We start from the raw sequence: 16314 nt of genomic DNA, 5'->3' as shown, positions 1-16314 counted from the left end.
CGCCCGATTCCGGTCCGACTCCGGTTCCAACTCCGGTCCGGCCCTCCATCTCGCCCGCACAATCACCGATCCGTCAACGCCCTCCCGACGGTCGCCCTGGGACCTTGCCTGCGACGCCGCCCAAGCCTTCTGTGCCCGACAGCGGCAGCTACGGACAAGCAGTATATAGTCAGCTACCTAGCAGGCGGACCCTTAGAGTTTCTTCTCTTTGGATCCTCCCCTGCTAGGTCAGTTTCATTTGTATTCGCTTACCAATGTTCACGCTTTGGATCCTCCCCTGCTAGGACCTTGATCTCAGGCCTCCGGGGCTGCCCTTACACTTGCATCTGTGCTGGTAAGATTATGCGCCACCTTGTGCTGATAGCCTTTGAGGGCACAGGTGAAAATGTGGTGTCGGCGGCTGTTGCGATCTTTGATAGGAGCAGGGGACGTGTTGCATGAGACAGGCCCCAATGATAGAGCAGAAGATGGAGCAGGAGCCGGTGGAAGAGAATCCATATCAGCGGGGAACTGGAAGGAGCCTGTCATGACATGAGTGCGGAAGTCAAGGAAGAAACATGGAAACTGACTCTGATCGCTTGCCGTCATAACAGACACCGCTTCCGAAGGAGCTAATGATACCAAGGATTGAGATGGTGTGTTAAGATGTTGACGTTTCTTTGCGTGCTTTCAAGGTGTGTCAGACTTTTCCCCCTTTGCCGATGTCTTTTTCGGGGAGACAAAAGCAACTGCCTTGGCTGAACCACACTTTACGGCACCAGCTGCCTTGGTCAGCACTTGGCTGACCCGGGAGGAAGCTGACTTGTGGCTATTTCCAGAGCCGTCACTGTCGAAGACGAAGCAAGCAGGAGGTCAACATCGGCATGGGGGGAGGGGGAGGGGGAGGAGATTCATCTGGGTTAGGCATAGATCGAGTTGGGAAAGAAGTCGAAGATGGCTTTGACACAAGTGAGAGCGTGGGGGAAATAATGTCCAGCCTGAGTTAATACAACTTGGATGATAAAGGGGATGATGCTTATGATGAATATATATCTGAGATACTTTATAGTTTGGCAGGTGGCACAGATGCCTTAGAGTTGATCAAGGAGGTACTAGAAAAACAGGAACATCTCGGCCTTCCAGGGAACCAACTGACTGTGACTATGATATTGCCATATCAGGAAGGTAACTCACACAGTTATGTGATCTGATGACATCAGACTGCATCAGTCCTCTGAATATCCAAGAATATCAATGAAACTATAGAATCCTAGCTATACATATATCTTGTAGAGTAAGTCCTTATATAGTCATTGTCTTATAAATCTCACTCCAGAGTCAAGACATCCTTCCCTCTATGGCCTAATTGGATAGAATCTCCTATCTAATCATGAGACACTAAAGAGAGTTACATATGCTAGGGTTAGGGGACATTCATTGGAGCAGAATACAACTTAAATCATGACTTTTTGTAAATTCTTCAAGTTATTATCAATGGTGCCTGATCTGATTTAAGACAGAAAAACTATAGAAAAGTGGGACAATAGCATAGGGCTTGAGGTATATGACCATGCTGATATCAAGACAATATAACTACCTACCTACCCCCACCTACCCCTACCTACCTACCAGCAACCCAATCATCTGAATTAATAGAGAATTAGTGGATCACTGTCACGGTTTAGGTCGGGGTACTCCTCGACGCTCCCCGTTCTTCCAACCCCTTCCCTTCACCCCTGCGACCCTACGCAGCGCCCATCCGATCTGCCCTGGGACCTGGCGCCCATTCGATCTATCCCTAATATCGTAGTGTATAAAAGCCGTACTTACAAGCTGTAGTCGCTAGGCTAATATCGTCTATTCTCCGGGCGAATACCCATCTCTCGTGCTCCTCAGACCCTCTCGAAGTCGGACCCCCCGACGCCCCGATACGGCCCGAGCCCGACGTTGACAGAATATTAGCCTCCCCCTACGAATGCAAGAAGTGCGACACATATCTACCGAGCACGACAGTATGATGGGCACCCCCGCAAACCAGGGGGACGAGCGTGCCCGATTCATGGCCCTGGGCCATAACGAACAATAGGAGTTCCTGTTCGCCCATCTGTTCCGAACGAACCAGGAGATGGAGCAACTCAAGGCGGAAAACACCGCCCTGACGAATCCACCTGTGGACTCCACATATCCTCTCTAATTAGAATGACCATTACCCCCCACTGGTCATTCTAATTAGAGAGGATGGCTCTGAAACCCCTACGCTGTGATAAATACTCCAATAAAGCTGCTATAAAGTGAATAAATCCCAGGCTGAAACCTTGCAAGGTAACCTCGGGCTTAGACACCAACATCAGTATGTGACATCACATCATCACAAAGGGATTAATTAGAAACTACAATACAAGGTTATTATATGAGGAAGAATACTCGCTAATGAGAATATTGAGGAACTTAGGCTAGTTGAGGTCCCTAGCTTACAGAATTATATAGCGTGACAAGCGTGACAAATTTCCAAAAAAAGGAAAATTTCACTATTTGAAAGCTCAATCACTAGAGAATGTCATAGATCGTCACAAAATCAAAATTGTATATTTTGTGTATCCAAGCAACTTTCATTCAGTAACCTATAGTGCCAGTTAAATGGTCATGCCAGCACTAGCCAATCACTAACTGATCTACAACTGATGAGCCTCTATCTCCATAACTACTTGAGGTAAAGACATGATTCAAGTACTACCAGGAAGCCATTGAGCAGTACCATTAATAAACCATGCCATTTGATTAATATCATACCATATAATGACTGTATTTGGTTCCTAGTCATAACAAAGGGAATATCTGGTACTTAAACCAATGTTTGGTAGGTGACTTATATGTTCAGATACTCCCCACCAGGGCTCTGATATTTCAGTCTCAGAACCTGAGTGAATATGATACTAGAAAGGAATGTATCCACACATCAGTAGTATTTGATCTCCATCAACCCTGAAAGATAACTATGGATCTCAAGCTAGTCAGGGCAGATAAAGCTGGGAGAGTGCTTATTTGAAAGGTATATCATTTCACTATTATCTCATCCATCTAGCAATCTCATCTGGTACCATTACATTGACCTATGGACTGCCAAGTATAATTAAATACTGAGTTAGGGAGCATTTCACTGATATCTTGGGACTGCATCTATGGAATCTCACGATCCAAGTCAATATAGTGACATATGATATTCCACTACACCTTCACCCACCTTTGACCACACATTCCATGCTAGGGTCATTCAATTCTTAGAGACCTTAGGTGCTATATAGCCCAGGATAGAGATATGCTATAGGGGCAAGGGCACCACTTTCTGGGAGGTGGACCATACCCCTACTGATAGGTATACTCAGATCCCCCACATTCATAAAGGTCATGCCATGGTGAACTCATCATTTTGGGGATAGATAACACTGATAATGGTACTGTGAGAGATCCACAATACCTATAAAGTTGACTTAAGTGCTGGACAGGTTAATTTGAAGGTCTATACCATCCTACATTCAAGTCTTGGATCATACTTGAAATTACTTTCTAACCAGTTATAATAGCGAAGACACTCTCTTTTGCTCTATAGGTACCTACCCTCTCTTCAGCTAACTTGAGTGGCACATGCTAGAACCACAACTGATTATGGTACAGGGTCCTATCAGACATCCAAATATCCTCATACACCCACCTCAATGTCCAGTACTCAGTTTAGAGGCCCTACTATTCACGTAAACTAGTTCTAAACCCAACCTATCTTTGAATGTCGACCCCAATTCATCCTCCACGGGGATTCAGAGATCAATCAACATATGTGGGAAGGTATAAACTCCTCAGTGACTAAATTCTAGATAGTTGGATCTACGATCAACTACCAGATGATAGCTGTATTGTCAATATGATGTGTGATACCATTCATAGGGATATTGGGGAATAACAGCAGATTACATGCATACAAGATGATTTGAGGGATATTATCTCATCAGAGGACCCCCCCTGTATACTCCCTACCCTCACTCCATAAGGGGTCCATCACCTCTGAGTGAGTTATTGGAAGATTGACACCATAGAATACATGGCACCTATACAGAAATATGGGATGTCTAAAAATCAATGAGTTTCTCAGAGCCATGATAAACATTCATTAATGTATAACCCTACTTGGATCATGATTATCCATGCATTCTCGACCCAGCTATCAAGACATCATTGTGCTTGATTAAATTTGAAACAGAAAAAAACTACAGAAAAGTGGTATACTAGAATAGTCTAAAGCTATGGGACTATGATCACTTCAGAACATATAAAGGCTAGGTAACTGCCTACCTCCTAGTAAGACAATCATCTGAATCCATTGAGAACTTGTGGAGATATGGTGAGATCAAAACATCTGATGGATATCTATTAGGTAGTGCAGCACACAGATAATATTATATTGATAGGGATATTTCTTGAGTAGTACTTCAATCAACTCTGTAGCCTGTCCAGTTACTGAGATATGATCTTATCAGTTGTAATTAGCTAATGATTGGCTAGTGCTGGCACAACCATTTAGCTGCCACTGTTAGTCAATAAAAGTTGTTCATATAGACAAAATATACAACTTTGATTGTGTGACGATGTATGACATTCTCTGATGATTATAGTATCAGATGGCAGAAATTTCCTTTTTTGGACATCTGTCACACTAGGTGTCACTATGTAACATTGTGACTCTGGCGCTGAAATAAGCGCAAGTTACCTAAGGGTGCAATTATCTATAGCACAATACACTCATATTAGAGTTTGTGAGAAAACCCCATTGTGACGTCACACACATACCAGTATCAAATTTCAAGCCCAAGTCTTATACTATAGAACCCAAGTTACCTTAAAGCTTGGAATTTATACACTTTATAGCAGCTTTATTGGAGTATTTATCACAGTGTAGGGGTTTCAGAGCCATCCTCTCTAATTAGAATGACCAGTGGGGGATAATGGTCATTCTAATTAGAAAGGATATGTGGAATCCACAGGTGGACGAATCGACAAGTGGTCCTCGAGGCCGAGCTGTCCCGAGTAAACGGGGAATACGCAGCGGTACAGCAGGGAGTCATGCAGAGCTACGATCTGCTCCGCCAAGCTAGAGAAGACTTGGCTCATCGGCCCCACGGGGGAAATACACGAGTAACCGTCTCTCCCCCTAAGGAGTTCACGGGCGACGCCAGCGAGGTAGACGCCTTCCTGGCAGATTGTTGGTTGGCCTTCGAAGCCAACGCGAATGTTTACAACGACGAGGTGCGAAAGATTTCGTACGCGCTCTCCTACATCAAAGGAGGAAACGCGGTCACGTGGAAAGAAAACGTTTCCCAAGCCATGAAGCTCCGCACCGCCGCAGCCTATACTACGTACGAAGGCTTCGAGAAAGCCTTCATCGCAGCCTTCCGCGGGGAAGCTCACGCCGAAATCGCGCAGCAGAAGATGGAGACCTTCGTCCAGACCAAAGACATGGACGCGACTAGCTATTTCACGGTACTCGACTCTCTCAACAAAGTCGCGCACTACGACGACGTTAACCTCATTCGCGTCGCCAAGAACTGTATGCTCCGGGGCGTTACGAACGCGGTCTACCGAAAGGACACACTCCCCGATACCTACGAGGCCTGGAAGGCAGAGGCCATCAAGCAAGACGGCGCACTCCGCTGCTACCGCATTTTCGACGAAAGCCACAAAGTTAACCACCCTCGGGCCAAAACGCCCCACAACGGCGCCTGCCCCCGCCAAGAGCGGGTTCAGCAACCGCAACCCGTTCAACGGTTGGGCCCGAAACGCGGCGATTAGCGCCACCGGACCAACCGTGGCCACACCCCGAGGAAACGGGGCGACCACGGTCGCCGGACCCGCGACAGGGCCCGCACCTATGGAGATCGACCGGGCCCAGGCCCCCGCTACGGCCCGCAGCACTCGCTGCTACAACTGCGGTCAAGAAGGACACATCAGCCGGATGTGCCCGAACCGGGCCGCATCGGCCAACCAGATCCGCGCCATCTTCTCAGAGTTTGTCAAAGATAACGCGGATAAGGCGGATTTTGGCGATCGTCGCGAGTGAAGCCTACGCCCTCGCCGACGTATACCACAAGTGTCTCTAGTTACAACCCGCATAATCGATATTCCATGTTGCCAATCCAGAGATATGTGGGACCAGACGTAGAAACCAACCCCGAACAACAAACCCCGCAACCCCCTGTTTCCGCCCGCAAGAAAAACCCACATAAAACCATACGAGACACCCCGAGGCCCGCTTGGAAGAGTTGGCCCGCGGCCAGCGCCGAGAGGCTTGTCGCGCAGATTTGAGATCAGCCCGAGAAGGCTCGTTTGAAACTACAACAGTGGATACACCCGGCCCGACGGGCCGAGAACGGGCCCGAACTAGAAGAGTTCATACGAACGGGGTACGCCCCCGACGTAGCCGAAGCTTTGCGACAACTACAAGATGCTCCCCCCTTTCGGAAAAGTGAAGGCACCACGGCTACGCCGGTAGCCGTCACCCTTCAAGGGGTCAACGACCTCCGCAGGTACTCGGTTGACGCCCTCCTCGATAGTGGAGCCACCTCCGAGTTCATGCACAAGCGGTTCGCGGAGGACTCGCATTGCGCAACTGGAACTCGAAGCCCTACCGCACCCAGTCCCAGTGTACAACGCCGACGGGACGATCAACGCCGACGGGGCAATCACCCACGTTACCCGCTTACGGGTCACCATTCAGGATCACTCCGAACTTCTGACGTTTGCCATCACGGACACCGGGAACAGCGACGTGATCATCGGGCATCACTGGCTCAAGAAGCACAATCCCGTGATCGATTGGCGTGAAGGGGTGATCGCCTTCACCCGATGCCCGCCCGAGTGCAAGCGGGCCCGATTGCTGGAACAATGGGACGAAGAGGACAACGAACCCCTGGGCAAAGGGGATCGCCTCTTCATCACTCGGATATACGACGAAGGATCAAACGCGCCCGCCCACATCCGGGCCATGCAAAGCGTGGCCACCAAGCTGGCCGCCGCCGCCTACGCTGCCGAGAGGCCCCGAACCACCGAGGAGAGCGTGCCCGCGCACTACCTCGAGGAGTACAAGGAGGTCTTCGAAAAACAGGATTTCGACAAACTCCCGGAACGGAGGAGAAATGGGACCATGCCATCGAACTACACCCGGACGCCGAACCTGTCAAAGGACGCTGCATTCCCCTATCAGGAGAAGAACAGAAAGAGCTCGACGCATTCATCAAGAAACACTTGGCAACCGGGCGGATTCGGCCCTCGAAATCCCCATACGCATCCCCGTTCTTCTTCGTCAAGAAGAAGGACGGGAAATTACGGCCCGTACAGGACTACCGGAAGCTGAACGAGATCACCATCAAAAACCGATACCCGATACCACTCATATCGGACATCATGCACAAGTTACGTAACGCCCGGTGGTTCACCAAACTCGACGTACGCTGGGGGTACAACAACATACGCATAAAAGAAGGCGACGAAGAGAAGGCCGCGTTCGTTACCAACCGGGGCCTATTCGAACCACTCATGATGTTTTTCGGCCTCACCAATTCTCCGGCCACGTTTCAATCCATGATGAACGAATTGTTTTCCAACCTGATCTCCCAGGGTCGCGTGATCGTGTACCTGGACGACATCCTCATATACTCTAGCGACCTCTCCGAACATCGCGCAACGGTGAAAGAGGTCCTACAGATCCTGAAGGACAACCAGCTGTACCTGAAACCGGACAAGTGCGACTTCGAGCGGAACGAAGACGAATACCTCGGTGTGATCGTCGGGAACGGGCAACTCCGCATGGACCCGATCAAGGTCGCTGGCGTGCGCGAATGGCCCCGGCCTCGTAATTTGCGAGAGGTTCAAAGCTTCCTGGGTTTCCTCAACTTCTACCGACGATTCATCAAGGACTTCGGCGCATACGCCAAACCACTGACTTGGCTGACCCGAAAGGACAGCCCATGGAAATAGGGACCGGAAGAGGAGGAGGCCTTCCAGACGTTGATAGACCGGGTCACCGACGAACCAGTACTACACTTCCCTACGGATCACGGAGCATGGCGGGTCGAAGCGGACTCCTCCGACTTCGCCACCGGGGCCGTCCTTTCACAAGAGCAGGAGGGGAAATGGGTACCCATTGCGTTTCTCTCTCGGGCCATGAACGACACCGAGCGCAACTACAACATCCACGATAAAGAAATGCTCGCCATTATGCGGGCCCTTACTGAATGGCGACATTATCTCCAAAACGGGGGAGAAAAGCCGTTCGAGATCTGGACCGACCACAAGAACTTGGAGTACTTCATGACTGCTAAGAAGCTGAACCAGCGACAGGCACGATGGTCACTCGAACTAAGCGAGTATCACTTTTCGCTGTTACATAAACCGGGGAAAACGAACGGGCGGGCCGACGCGTTATCCCGAAGAAACGGGTACGACAACGGGAAGGAGGATAACCAGGACATTGTACTTCTACCGGTGGGGCTATTTAAGGAACACGCGATCCGCGCAATGCTCACGTTGGAGCATACCGAAGGCGACGGATTGATGGATGCGATCCGACGGGCCGAACCGGCCACGGAGGAGAAAGTCCTCAAACTCTGGGAAGAGGGGGAACCGGAAGGCTGGGAACAGCACGACGGCTTCAAGACTCGGAACGGACTCGTGTATGTGCCCCCAGCTATGAGACTGAGACACCGGGTGCTACGACAACACCACGATATCCCTATTCAGCTCATATGGCTGCATCTATGCAAAAGATGTGGGTAGCATCCTAGGGGGGGTAATGCAAAAGATGAGGGCAACTGCTTGGAAATTAAATTAAATAACACTGTTTTCTTGTTTGTGGCTGCTATATCAAGGTATCAGTGATGGGATCAATGGCAGCCAGGTATGTTGATCAATGTGGAACGATTTTTGATTGCCATCAGAGCTTTTGATGACTGCATCTTGCTACATCAACCTTACTTAATCGATTATTAATTTTTTGGTCCCTGGGCTTATAGGTCCCAAATATAATATTACGAATATTCGGCCCAAAGAAAAGGTGATTTATCTTCCTATATGTATTTTTATATTAGTCATATCTCTTGATTCCAGTGAGAAATTCATGAAATACATCTGTCATAACATCTTTTGCATTACCCCCTTGGGATGGTACCCACATCTTTTGCATAGATGCAGCTATATGTACTGCCCTATTGTGGGACACCCGGGATGGCACTGAACCCTCGAGCTCACGACCCGCAACTACTGGTGGCCGTCGATTCAGACCGATTGTCAGGCCTACGTACGGGCCTGCCCATTGTGCCAACGAACAAAGATATTCCCGAGACGCCCCGCAGGGACCCTGGTCCCGAATAGCGTGCCGACTCGGGTATGGCAGCGCATATCAATCGATCTGATCGTGCAGCTACCCGAGTCATCCGGATATAACACTATTCTCGTGATTGTCGACCGACTGGGTAAAGGGATCCGCGTACTCCCTTGCACGGGAAACATCTCCGGGGAAGGAGTCGCTCGGCTATATCGCGATCACGTCTGGAAGGACTACGGCTTCCCAGAGGAAGTAACTAGTGACCAGGGCCAGCAATTCATCGGGCATTTCATGAGCGACTTGAGCAAATTGCTGGGAATCAAGGTCCGATCCTCATCTGCTTACCACCCGCAGACAGACGGGCAAACGGAGCCTGCGAATATGGAGGTTGAGCAATACCTTCGAACATTCTGCAACTTCCAGCAGAGTGACTGGTCCGACTGGCTTTCCCTAGCGGAATTCGCGTTCAACGATAAAGTTAACTCCTCAACGGGGTTCTCGCCCTTCTTCCTCACGCTGGGATTCCACCCGAGAAAGGGGTCCGAAGCCCCGCAAGAGGTCCCGACTGAAGCCGCAACGGTGTTTGCCGAACGGATGAAGGAAGCGCGGGCCGATGTGGCCGAAGCTATGAAGGAAGCCCAAGAAACGATGAAGAAGTACTACGATCGGAAGCGCTCCCCGGACCCGAATTACGCCGAAGGGGACAAAGTTTACCTCCAGGGAACGAACCTGACCAGCGATCGGCCCTCAAAGAAGCTGGATGACAAAAGATTCGGGCCGTTCGAAGTCAAGCGCAAAGTCGGTAAAACATCCTACGAACTGATACTGCCCCCAACTTGGCGCGTGAGCCCCGTGTTCCACACGGCGCTATTACGCCCCTGGAACGCCCCAGTAGCGGACCATCAGCGGGCCGCGCCGCCACCCCCGGCCGAGATGTGGGACGGCGAGCCTCACTACGAAGTCGATGCCATTTCCCTCATACGGCAAACAAGGCCGCCACCGCCTGAAGTACTTGGTTCAATGGAAAGGCTACCCTCGGGAAGAGTGGATGTGGGAATTACGGGACAAACTCGAAGGCGCAGAAGAGGCACTCGAGGACTTCTATGCTCTTAACCCATTCGCGCCCCGTGAAGAACTCGTAAATAGACGATGGAAGATCCGAAAGGAAGATCCGAAAGGAAGATCAGGCAACGCGGACCCATAAGGCGTCGAGGCGCCGCCCACAACAGGGGGGGGGGTGATGTCACGGTTCGGGTCGGGCCGCCCGGGCCACGAGGCCGCCCGGGCCCGCATACCGCCGTACTCCTCGACGCTCCCCGTTCTTCCAACCCCTTCCCTTCACCCCTGCGACCCTACGCAGCGCCCATCAGATCTGCCCTGGGACCTGGCGCCCATTCGATCTATCCCTAATATCGTAGTGTATAAAAGCCGTACTTACAAGCTGTAGTCGCTAGGCTAATATCGTCTATTCTCCAGGTGAATACCCATCTCTCGTGCTCCTCAGACCCTCTCGAAGTCGGACCCCCGACGCCCCGATACGGCCCGAGCCCGACGTTGACAATCACTATATCTGATAAATGATTATTAGGTGGTATAGGTATACCAATAACATTCTATTGTCAGGGATATAGATCCTATCATTCACATATCCCTGGTAGTGCTTCAATCACCTATGTCAGTTGTCCTGTCAGTGAGATATCACTGCATCAGTCATAGATCACTTAATGATTGGCCAGTGCTAGCAGAACTATAGATCACTTAATGAAAGTTGTTTATATAGTCAAAATATACAACTTTTATGTTGTAATAATTTATAATTGTATTATTAGAGAACAAAAAAAAATCTGATTCTGATTTGAAAGAATAAGTGTAGTTGTTAAGTGCTGAATTTGCTTATACAACAAATAAATATATTGCTAATATCCCGGACGACTATCAAATCCAGGGACCATTAACTAACACAAATATTATTTACTTGCCTTGCTTGATATCAATTTTAGTTAAAATGTTTTGTGCCCTGATAGTAGAGGAATGCTCCTGCCCAAATAGCTGTGTGTACTGCTCCAAGACTACTTTTCCAAGTAGCTGAGCCTCAGCATACTTATGTTGACCAATATATACCAAGACCAAATCTGCTTGTGATCTAATGGTATCAAGATGCTCAATCCCAAGCATTTGTATGCGGTGCTTAAGCACTGTTTCTTGGAGAACTTGAGCCTCAGTATACTTGCGTTGACGAAGATATGTGGCAGCTAAGTTTGACTGTGCTGTTAGGGTATCAAGATGCTCAGGCCCAAGTAGCCTTATACGCTGCTCTACCACTGCTTTTCCAAGAGCCTGAGCCTTAGTGTATTTATGTTGGCTGCGATATGTTGCAGCCAAACTTGCTTGCGCTCTAATGGTATCAAGATGATCAGGCCCATATACATTTGTATACTGCTTCAATACTGCTTCCCGAATTATCTGAGCCTCAGCATACTTGCGTTGATGGTGATATGTAAATGCCAAGTTTGCTTGTGCCATAATTGTATCAGGATGCTCAGGGCCTAGTGTATGCATGTACTGCTCCAGAACTGCCTCATCAAGGACTTGAGCCTCAGCATACTTGCCCTGATCACAATATGTTGTAGCTAGGCTTTCTTGGGCAGTAATAGTATTTGCATGCTCCAGCCCTAGCAGATGTGTATATTGCTTTAGAACCACTTCTTTAAGTGCTTGAGCTGCAGTATAATTGCCTTGCTCTCCATATGTATCAGCTAAGCTTTTTTGTGCTTGAATGGTAAAGGGATGTTCAGGTCCTAGCAGATGTATATACTGGTCCAAAACCAATTTTTTGAGAACCTGAGCCTCGGGATACTTGCCTTGATTGTGATATATTGTGGCTAAATTTCGTTGTTTAAGTATAGTCTGAGGATGTGCAGGCCCCAGCAACTGTGTAGACTGCTCTAAAGCCATTTCTCCAAGTCTCTGAGCCTCAGTATACTTGCCTTGATTGCAATAGATAATAGCCAAGTTTCCTCGTGCAGTGATAGTAGCAGGATGCTCAGATCCTAGCAGACGTGTATACTGTTCTAAGGCCAGCTCTGCAAGCACCTGGGCCTCAGTGTGCTTGCCTTGATTGTCATATGTGCTGGCCAGTCTTGCTCGTATAGTAATAGTGTCTAGATGCTCAGGCCCTTTTACATGTGTATTCCACTTTAACACCATTTCTTCAAGTACCTGAGCTTCAGCATATTTGCCTTGATCACCATATGTTATAGCCAAGTTTGTCCGTGCAATCATGGCATCCGGGTGCTCAGATCCCAGCAGCTGTATAGAATGCTCCAATACCCCTTCATCAAGCACAAGTGCCTCAGTATACTGGCCAAGGTTGCCTAGTGTCCCAGCTAATTCTGATTGTGCAGTGATGGTAAAATAATGGCTTGGGCCTAATATTTGTGTGAGTACATCTAAGACTTCTTTCTGGAGTCCATAAGCTTTGGAGTATTTCCCTTGGTTAGAGTATGTCTCTGCTAGCTTAAGCTGCATGCCAATTGTTTCAATATGTTTTACCCCTCTATATCTCTGATATTTACTCAAAACTGTCTCCCTCATTTTTTCTGCATGATTAAACATTCCAGCCATCATATATATTGCTCCCAGCTCAATCTGAAAGCTCACTGGTATTGTTGCCACATTATCCAATCTTTTAGAGTGAATGGCTAACAATAATTGATGCTCTAGATCTGTACAGCTCCCAGCAGCCATTCCTAATATGTTGCCAACCAACTTATGTGTGGCTTCAACATTTTCCATTGTTTCTCTAGTCCACTCATGCACCAGAGGATGCATTGAGTACTTATCTCCTTGTGCTGATATCAAGGAATAGCTTTCAATGTCATGAAAAACCTCTTCAAACTTGTACTTATCCCAATCTCCATCCTCATCAATGAAGTGGGAAAGGAAATTCTTTGCAGATTGTAGCTGCTCTTCAGTAACCTGTTCTAGCTCATCCTTATTGTCTTCCAAAAATTCAAGCTGATACTTTGCTGCCTTTTCAAAGATGTCTGGACTGATTTGATCATGATGCATTAAGCACAATACTTGCATGACTTCTTGTGCATTGCTAGGAAGGGAATCAAAACTGATTCTCCAAGCTGTATATACAGTCTCCTTATAGTCCCAGTTGGCTTGCTTTGGTTTTGTATTCCACAGTTTTCTTTTCTTTTTCCTATACATTTCTAGATAGTCTTCTGGGTTTGATTTTAGCAGCCGGGACTGTTTGACATATGCTGCTGCTTGAACAATAGCTAAGGGAAAGTAGTGCAGTTCCTGTAAATTTTCAGTTCATTGAGTGAATATTATATGTTCTATAACTTACTTCAGAAATCTTCTTAGCCACATCTTCATTATTGGTATCACTTATATGTAAGAACAGATGCAGAGCCTCAGATGAATCTAGGTCAGCAATCTTGATTGACCGTTGACCTGTGTGATTGGCTATATCAGGATTGCGTGATGTGATAAGAATATTTCCATGACTACATTGAGGAAAATGGTCTCTAATGTTAATATTCACATCATCTGCATTGTCAAAGAGCAGCAGCCATTCATCTGTATTTCCAACTAGCTAAGTCTGTACAGCATTGACTGAGCTGTCAAGCTTCTTGATTCTAGCAATCTCCATATAGCCTGTCTGGATGGTAATCTGATCTGTTGCATCAATTTTAAATTGATCTGTGAACCTATACCTACATTAAGACTTAGTTATTATTAATGTTTCTTTAACTTACCTGTCCTTTGCCACATCAATAAACTTGAGAGCAATTTCTGTTTTTCCAGTTCCTCCTAGGCCATAGAGTAGAACACTCTTCCTGTTTTCCCTACTGTTATCTCCAAACAACTCTGCAAGCTTATCTAAAATGCTTTCCCTGCCAATGAAAAAGTCACAGGGGGGAGGGCATCCACGATAAAGTGAGTTGTTTGTATCTGCAGTCAAAATCAGCTATAAGCAACATACAACACCCTCTGAGCCCTACTATATGCAGCACCATAACTAGAGAAATAATAGTCTGAAAATTTGTTGATCTATGTTAGAGGTAGCATACCTCTCAATGTTGACTGAGTTTGCCCTTATTGACAGCATGGGGCCCTGTCCAGCACCACCATTTCCTCCTCTGCCCTCTGCAGGCCCTCCATGCCCTCCTGTCCCACCTACAAAATGTGTTATGACTTTTCCTTCCCTTGAAGTGTGATGGATAGACATACCACTGATTCTCATTTGCACAAGATGTGCATTTACATTGGCAATGTCAGGGGGCAAGCTCATCGATGTTGTGGGGGGAGGCAAGAGACGACACGTAGCTTTACCCACGTTGCACAGCCATTTGGCAGTGTGGTTCTCACGTGTATCCCGCAAGTCGGACGGGTGTCGCGGCCCGCCATAGGCGGCCCGCACGTGGCCCCCGCGAAGCTTCTTTCCTTCGCCGCCACATACAAGGCGTCCGCTGGTCCCAAAACAACTCGCTCGCCTCGAGTTTAACCACTGGCCATTCCTGTTATCACTGGGTTCGACATTCACGGTACTCCCCCTTTTTTGTTGTTCCGCCCGCTGACCCTGGCGACAGACGTGCGCTTCCCGACGTCGCTCGCGGGCGACGGCACGGACGCGATGAACACGGACTGCGACTACTCCTCGGCATATGTCACGCTCCTCACCGACTCCGCCCTGGTGGGCCATGGGATGACGTTCACCATCGGTCGCGGGAACGACATCGTGTGTGCTGCGATTGGCGCGGTCGCGCAGCCTGCCTGGTGGGCAAGGAGAGCGAGGAGTTATTCAAGGATATGGGGAACACATGGGAATACATAATGGCGGACCCGCAGCTGCGCTGGTGTGTCCCATTCTGTTTTTACTTCTGGGTAAGCTGACGACAACCCTCAGGATGGGCCCAGAGGAGGGTGTGATTCATATTGCGTCGGGCGCTCGCGCTGTGGGACGTGTATGCGCGGGCAGGAGATAAGCCATTGTGGGACTTCAAGATTGTGGTGGACTTCAAGTTCACCCGAGAAGAGCTCGTTAGCGCGGCTGCGTGTGGCGGACGCCATTACCAAGGAGGAGGCGCTCGCGAGGCTCGAAGCGGGTAAAAAAAGAGACTCAGGGAGGCAATTGTTAGGGAGCAAGGGTGAGTCTATTGTGATTTTACCTCGCATATGTGACCTCCGCCGGCTGGTTAGGTTCGCCTTCCCTCAGGCTCTTCCCCGCTCACGATACTGACGCTGTTCTCAGGATACACCGACGAGAAAGTTGTGCGACTGGTGAAAGAGGCCCTCTCAGGGCTTTAACCATTGCAAGATGAAGGTCGGGGCCGACCCAGCTGACGACCTTCGCCGCGGAAAACTCATCCGCTCGCTCATCGACAACCCCACGCCGCTGCCTCCAAACCACGCGCCGTCACCGCCAGAGAGCATCGCTGGGAAGAATGCTGGGCCGACCGGCGCGGTGCTCATAATCGACGCGAACCAGATCTGGGACCTGGACCGCAACGTGCTGAGTACACCACGAGCACTTTGCCAATCTTAACAACATTGATATCACACATACAACACAGATATGATAAGTATTATAAAGACTGGTGCTCAGGGAAGATGGTCCATGTAGTTCACCCTGTCTTGTGCTTTCCGTTTCCCAAATGATAATTTCTCTGTCGCCATCCCAGGGAAAGCACCCGTCAAAGCTTCTGTCATAAATGTCATAAAACCGTCGAAGACATGCGCGAAATGAGACCCCGGTGAGTCGTCGCAGACCGCAAACGGGTCTATATAGCCTAGAATACACTCGATCATGTGGATATTGACCGCCGTGTATTGCCCGTCGTGCACTGCGCAGATCTTGAGTTCTGGCGGCGAGCACCAGTCCGGTCTCGGGGTCCGAACATCAAACGCAAAAGACGCTGGCACAAGAACACGGAGTGTGAGGCGTTTAAGCT

General features: G+C 48.7%; 1 protein-coding gene across 1 annotated transcript; it reads left to right on the top strand.

Annotated features, from left to right (window-relative positions):
• Window positions 1-14656: 14656 nt before the first annotated feature.
• MIND_00925700 (MR-MLE domain-containing protein) lies at window positions 14657-15908 on the top strand (the record flags this gene model as incomplete). The annotated part of the gene is made up of 6 exons (XM_037365886.1): window positions 14657-14685; window positions 14746-15219; window positions 15270-15327; window positions 15399-15468; window positions 15615-15634; window positions 15681-15908. The coding sequence occupies 6 exons, from the start codon at window positions 14657-14659 to the stop codon at window positions 15906-15908; spliced, it is 879 nt and encodes a 292-aa protein (XP_037217298.1).
• Between the last annotated feature and the right edge of the window lie 406 nt (window positions 15909-16314).

Source organism: Mycena indigotica, assembly GCF_014461135.1.
Source record: "Mycena indigotica strain 171206Taipei chromosome Unknown Mind.scaff0008, whole genome shotgun sequence".
In the NCBI taxonomy this organism is placed as follows: Eukaryota; Fungi; Basidiomycota; class Agaricomycetes; order Agaricales; family Mycenaceae; genus Mycena; species Mycena indigotica.
This window is presented reverse-complemented; position numbering and strand designations above follow the sequence as displayed.